At 37.6% G+C, this 7385-nt stretch overlaps 1 protein-coding gene across 3 annotated transcripts in view; it reads left to right on the top strand.

The window, feature by feature from the left end:
• RHOT1 (ras homolog family member T1) overlaps positions 1 to 3645 on the top strand; it is a 241997-nt gene extending 238352 nt beyond the window's left edge. For all 3 annotated transcript variants that reach the window (XM_053707478.1, XM_053707488.1, XM_053707494.1), the window contains one exon: positions 2001 to 3645. In XM_053707478.1, coding sequence (XP_053563453.1) covers positions 2001 to 2118 — 118 coding nt within the window. In that variant the 3' untranslated portion in view covers positions 2119 to 3645. The remainder of the gene's footprint in view (positions 1 to 2000) is intronic.
• Positions 3646 to 7385: the final 3740 nt, after the last annotated feature.

Here is a 7385-nt window from a genome sequence, read left to right on the forward strand (position 1 = left end):
TCCCCAGGCTGGTAGCCAGGATCAATCAGGAGAGGGCGTCGGTGATCTTGATAGCTCCTGCGTGGCCACGCAGGACTTGGTATGCAGATCTGGTGAATATGTCATCGGCTCCACCATGGAAGCTACCTTTGAGACGAGACCTTCTTGTTCAAGGTCCGTTCGAACATCCGAATCTGGTCTCACTCCAGCTGACTGCTTGGAGATTGAACGCTTGATCTTATCGAAGCGAGGGTTCTCAGATTCTGTTATCGATACTCTTGTTCAGGCCAGAAAGCCTGTAACTAGAAAGATTTACCACAAAATTAGGAAAAAATATATCTGTTGGTGTGAATCTAAAGGATTCCCTTGGGACAAGGTTAAGATTCCTAAGATTCTATCCTTCCTTCAAGAAGGATTGGAAAAAGGATTATCTGCAAGTTCCCTGAAGGGACAGATTTCTGCCTTGTCTGTGTTACTTCACAAAAAGCTGGCAGCTGTGCCAGATGTTCAAGCCTTTGTTCAGGCTCTGGTTAGAATCAAGCCTGTTTACAAACCTTTGACTCCTCCTTGGAGTCTCAACTTAGTTCTTTCAGTTCTTCAGGGGGTTCCGTTTGAACCCTTACATTCCGTTGATATTAAGTTATTATCTTGGAAAGTTTTGTTTTTGGTTGCAATTTCTTCTGCTAGAAGAGTTTCAGAATTATCTGCTCTGCAGTGTTCTCCTCCTTATCTGGTGTTCCATGCAGATAAGGTGGTTTTACGTACTAAACCTGGTTTTCTTCCAAAAGTTGTTTCTAACAAAAACATTAACCAGGAGATTATCGTACCTTCTCTGTGCCCGAAACCAGTTTCAAAGAAGGAACGTTTGTTGCACAATTTGGATGTTGTTCGCACTCTAAAATTCTATTTAGACGCTACAAAGGATTTTAGACAAACATCTTCCTTGTTTGTTGTTTATTCCGGTAAAAGGAGAGGTCAAAAAGCAACTTCTACCTCTCTCTCTTTTTGGATTAAAAGCATCATCAGATTGGCTTACGAGACTGCCGGACGGCAGCCTCCCGAAAGAATCACAGCTCATTCCACTAGGGCTGTGGCTTCCACATGGGCCTTCAAGAACGAGGCTTCTGTTGATCAGATATGTAGGGCAGCGACTTGGTCTTCACTGCACACTTTTACCAAATTTTACAAGTTTGATACTTTTGCTTCTTCTGAGGCTATTTTTGGGAGAAAGGTTTTGCAAGCCGTGGTGCCTTCCATCTAGGTGACCTGATTTGCTCCCTCCCATCATCCGTGTCCTAAAGGTTTGGTATTGGTTCCCACAAGTAAGGATGACGCCGTGGACCGGACACACCTATGTTGGAGAAAACAGAATTTATGTTTACCTGATAAATTACTTTCTCCAACGGTGTGTCCGGTCCACGGCCCGCCCTGGTTTTTTAATCAGGTCTGATAATTTATTTTCTTTAACTACAGTCACCACGGTATCATATGGTTTCTCCTATGCAAATATTCCTCCTTAACGTCGGTCGAATGACTGGGGTAGGCGGAGCCTAGGAGGGATCATGTGACCAGCTTTGCTGGGCTCTTTGCCATTTCCTGTTGGGGAAGAGAATATCCCACAAGTAAGGATGACGCCGTGGACCGGACACACCGTTGGAGAAAGTAATTTATCAGGTAAACATAAATTCTGTTTTTCGCTTTTTAAGAAGGTTTTTTATTTCTGGGGTGTAGATGAATTGAAATAACACAAATGTTTTACAAAACAGTCATCAAGGTAAATTAAGTTTACAAATGATTTATTATTAGATCTATTATTCTGCTGAATGGATTAAAGACAATATCAATGTACGTTTTTACATTTTACGAATCCAGTTAGCACAGACAAATGATGATCTCCAATAAGCCAAATGTTTACATCCTGCCATAACATATACATTATAATATTTGAAAGGTTTATTCTCTTTTTTTCAGGACTGACTTGGACTAATAATTTTATATTGTGTTTTATTTTTTTCTAACAGGCACATGTCACAAGCAGAGTTGAAAAATTCAACGTTTTGGCTTCGGGCAAGTTTTGGTGCAACAATTTTTGCCGTTCTGGGTTTTGCCATGTACAAAGCCTTGTTAAAGCAGCGATGATCCATGATGAAATAAGCCATGTGGATACCTTACCCCACAGCCAAAAAGCCACAAATCCTTTTGATGTATGTTGCCCATGCTTACATTTCTGCCAGCTCAGATGTATTTATAATGACATTATTCATTGTAACGCTCAACTACACCTGTTTTTTTTTTAAAAAAAAATGTGTTAACAGTATTCAAGAAAGTTTTTTCAAAGGTGAATTTGCCAACGCTCAAGATGATTATGTCTGCACTGAAGAAGACTCTGATGTTAAAGGTTTTGTTGTGGGCTGCATTATAAATGCATACATGTTCTTAGTTTGCTCATCAATGTGTTCATCAATACAATGCAGTTGATCTTCCGGTCCTCGTGGGAGCAGGACAGTCCATGCTTAGATGGACTGATGGCATTTTTTGATACAGTGATGCCACAGCAGCTTTTTAAAGTAAACTTTGCCCAAGTTATAAAGTTAAAGTAGAACTTAGTACATGCAACCAGTTATGGTAGAGATTGAACGCATAATCTCTTGTTTTGGCACCAATAATGAAAAGTTACTGAAGACCATTACAAGTCAGGCAGTGGTGCTAAAGACTAACTGCTGTTGCAGTCATTAATTCATACAATCCTTTGACAGTTGTGGGTTTGACACCCTTCATGTTGTAAAAAACGAAACACACAAAATACAAATAGCTGCATGATGTAATGCTGTTTTAAAAGATAACTGCTGACATATTTGTTAACCAATCATGCAATGGTTAAACGTTTATATTCAGTTGTGCGTTTAGTAATGTGCTAGCCTACCTACTAAATGCCTCCAAAGCAGATCACCCAAAAGGAATTTTCCTGTACATATTGTATATAACTTTGTTTCAACTCTACCTTAAAACCATTACAGGGCACCTGTTGCACCCAGCAGCCAACCTGTGAATTATAGCTTTTCTTTTTTTAACCTCAAACCAGAGAGATTGTTCAAGTATCTTTGATTATCTTTCTGAAATGTTCTGCTCCCTGAGCAAAATTACATTTACTTGAATGTGATGTAAATTGAATTCCCTGATTATTTTTTTAAAGATGCACGTGGTCTAAAAGGAATCTTAAAACAAATTAATTAATGTCTAAATTCAATTTGTGTTCTGTCAGAAAAAAACCACTGCGACTGCTAATACCAGGTGAATGAATGTCTATATATAATTTTGTGAGCTAAGTTATTTTATTTTTTTGAAATATAAATATATTTTAGAACCCAAATCAAATGCAATTTCTAAAATGATTCACATTCATGGGGGGAAAAAAATGCCACTTTTAGTTTCTCACCATATACACCCATGTATTATAGGCTTTAGGAAATTTACACAGTTTTTAGTTGCTTAATGTAGTTAGTTATCACAATAAAATAGTCGAAATCTAGATAGATAAATTCCAATTAGTAGCACATTTGTAAAGGCAAACTAAAAATAGGAATATTAACTTATATGAAACCTATATTTTTCATCACTGCCCCTTTTTTGTGGATTTCATTAAAAAAACAAAACTGTGTACCATAATTTGGTGTTGTGATTTTCTTTAAGTGGATTTTTATTTGTTTTAGTTTTTTTAGTGTACAGTATTTAATTCTGTATTTATCTTTTCATCTCTAATTAATTTATCTCTCTTAATTTGTGACAAAACTTTGAATAATACATGATTTGCATTTAGTTCTTCCAGGTTTGAATCTAGTACTAAAAATAACGTTTTGACTCCTCCCTTTTCTGAGTCATTGCACATCATCGACTGTCAGTGTTTTACCTTAAAGGGATAGAAGGGTCTAAAATTAAATGTGCACAGCTGCATTTCAATTTGAAATATAAGAACTTTTGCAATATACCTCCATTATTAAAAATGCTTCTAGTAAAATGTATTACTGTTTTTCAGCGCCATACGCTCATATTCTATGAGGACCTTTGCACCAGTATTCAAGCACCACACCTTTTCAAAGAGTATGCAGTGGTTTGTATGACATAGGTCTTCAGAGGCCATACACTCCACAGCCAGCTCTCTGAGCAGTTATGGTATTTGAACACTGGTACACGGGTCCTCACAGGATATGTGCATATGCCACTGAAAACAGTAAAAACTTTCACTAGAAGCATTTTTGGTAATGGAAGTAACCTCACTGGTAAGCAAACTCAGTAACTCTTTGAAGTATATCAAATGATCCACTGAACAAGCAACCACAATCTCTTTCATGAAATGCATTGGATTTTGTCCACAACTGTCTTGCATAAATGAGTGGAGTGAATCAATATACTTATAACACAATGCCAATGAGATGTGTCTACAAACCAGCCAGTCTGCCACTGGTGCACGTTCTGCAATAGTATGAACTGAGCATGGTTAGTAGCGAATAGTGGCAAGGAAAGGATAATATTGGAGATAAGAATGACAGAGAGTTACTTGCTAGTTCAGCCAGAGAAAGTAATACTCAAGTTGTTTTATAGTTCACTAATATTGTGTCTTAAATGAGATATAAAAAGTCATAAGGGCTCAGAAACATACAGCTTGGTTTTAAGGGACAGTAAAGAGGAGCCAATCTTAAAGGGACCGTGTAATGTAAAATAGTTTTTCCCTTAATTTATGCTTACCTGATAAATGTATTTCTTTTTCTTTCATGTAATTAGCAAGAGTCCATGAGCTAGTGACGTATGGGATATACATTCCTACCAGGAGGGGCAAAGTTTCCCAAACCTCAAAATGCCTATAAATACACCCCTCACCACACCCACAAATCAGTTTTACAAACTTTGCCTCCTATGGAGGTGGTGAAGTAAGTTTGTGCTAGATTCTACGTTGATATGCGCTCCGCAGCAGGTTGGAGCCCGGTTTTCCTCTCAGCGTGCAGTGAATGTCAGAGGGATGTGAGGAGAGTATTGCCTATTTGAATTCAATGATCTCCTTCTACGGGGTCTATTTCATAGGTTCTCTGTTATCGGTCGTAGAGATTCATCTCTTACCTCCTTTTTCAGATCGACGATATACTCTTATATATACCATTACCTCTACTGATTCTCGTTTCAGTACTGGTTTGGCTTTCTACTACATGTAGATGAGTGTCCTGGGGTAAGTAAGTCTTATTATCTGTGACACTCTAAGCTATGGTTGGGCACTTTTTTATAAAGTTCTAAATATATGTATTCAAACATTTATTTGCCTTGTCTCAGGATGTTCAACGTTCCTTTTTTCAGACAGTCAGTTTCATATTTGGGATAATGCATATGATTAAATCAATTTTTTCTTACCTTAAAATTTGACTTTTTCCCTGTGGGCTGTTAGGCTCGCGGGGGCTGAAAATGCTTCATTTTATTGCGTCATTCTTGGCGCGGACTTTTTTGGCGCAAAATTTTTTTTCTGTTTCCGGCGTCATACGTGTCGCCGGAAGTTGCGTCATTTTTGACGTTTTTTTGCGCCAAAAGTGTCTGCGTTCCGGATGTGGCGTCATTTTTGGCGCCAAAAGCATTTAGGCACCAAATAATGTGGGCGTCTTTTTTGGCGCTAAAAAATATGGGCGTCACTATTGTCTCCACATTATTTAAGTCTCATTATTTATTGCTTCTGGTTGCTAGAAGCTTGTTCACTGCTTAAGGAATTTGATCAATTTTGCTTTATATGTTGTTTTTTCTATTACATATTGCAAGATGTCCCACGTTGACACTGAGTCAGAAGATACTTCTGGAAAATCGCTGCCTGGTGCTGGATCTACCAAAGTTAAGTGTATCTGCTGTAAACTTGTGGTATCTGTTCCTCCAGCTGTTGTTTGTACTGAATGTCATGACAAACTTGTTAATGCAGATAATATTTCCTTTAGTAATGTTACATTACCTGTTGCTGTTCCGTCAACATCTAATGCTCAGAGTGTTCCTGATAACATAAGAGATTTTGTTTCTAAATCCATTAAGAAGGCTATGTCTGTTATTCCTCCTTCTAGTAAACGTAAAAAGTCTTTTAAAACTTCTCATTTTTCAGATGAATTTTTAAATGAACATCATCATTCTGATTCTGATAATGGTTCTTCTGGTTCAGAGGATTCTGTCTCAGAGGTTGATGCTGATAAATCTTCATATTTATTTAAAATGGAATTTATTCGTTCTTTACTTAAAGAAGTCTTAATTGCGTTAGAAATAGAGGATTCTGGTCCTCTTGATACTAAATCTAAACGTTTAAATAAGGTTTTTAAATCTCCTGTAGTTATTCCAGAAGTTTTTCCTGTCCCTGATGCTATTTCTGAAGTAATTTCCAGGGAATGGAATAATTTGGGTAATTCATTTACTCCTTCAAAACGTTTTAAGCAATTATATCCTGTGCCATCTGACAGATTAGAGTTTTGGGACAAAATCCCTAAGGTTGATGGGGCTGTCTCTACTCTTGCTAAGCGTACTACTATTCCTACGGCAGATAGTACTTCCTTTAAGGATCCTTTAGATAGGAAAATTGAATCCTTTCTAAGAAAAGCTTACTTGTGTTCAGGTAATCTTCTTAGACCTGCTATATCTTTAGCAGATGTTGCTGCAGCTTCAACTTTTTGGTTAGAAGCTTTAGCGCAACAAGTAACAGATCATAATTCTCATAGCATTATTAATCTTCTTCAACATGCTAATAATTTTATTTGTGATGCCATCTTTGATATCATTAGAGTTGATGTCAGGTATATGTCTCTAGCTATTTTAGCTAGAAGAGTTTTATGGCTTAAAACTTGGAATGCTGATATGTCTTCTAAGTCTACTTTGCTTTCCCTTTCTTTCCAGGGTAATAAATTATTTGGTTCTCAGTTGGATTCTATTATCTCAACTGTTACTGGAGGGAAAGGAACTTTTTTACCACAGGATAAAAAATCTAAAGGTAAATTTAGGTCTAATAATCGTTTTCGTTCCTTTCGTCACAATAAGGAACAAAAGCCTGATCCTTCATCCTCAGGAGCGGTATCAGTTTGGAAACCATCTCCAGTCTGGAATAAATCCAAGCCTTTTAGAAAACCAAAGCCAGCTCCTAAGTCCACATGAAGGTGCGGCCCTCATTCCAGCTCAGCTGGTAGGGGGCAGATTACGTTTTTTCAAAGAAATTTGGATCAATTCCATTCACAATCTTTGGATTCAGAACATTGTTTCAGAAGGGTACAGAATTGGCTTCAAGATAAGGCCTCCTGCAAAGAGATTTTTTCTTTCCCGTGTCCCAGTAAACCCAGCGAAGGCTCAAGCATTTCTGAAATGTGTTTCAGATCTAGAGTTGGCTGGAGTAATTATGCCAGTTCCAG

The sequence above is a fragment of the Bombina bombina genome, chromosome 1 (genome assembly GCF_027579735.1).
Source record: "Bombina bombina isolate aBomBom1 chromosome 1, aBomBom1.pri, whole genome shotgun sequence".
Lineage (NCBI taxonomy): Eukaryota > Metazoa > Chordata > Amphibia > Anura > Bombinatoridae > Bombina > Bombina bombina.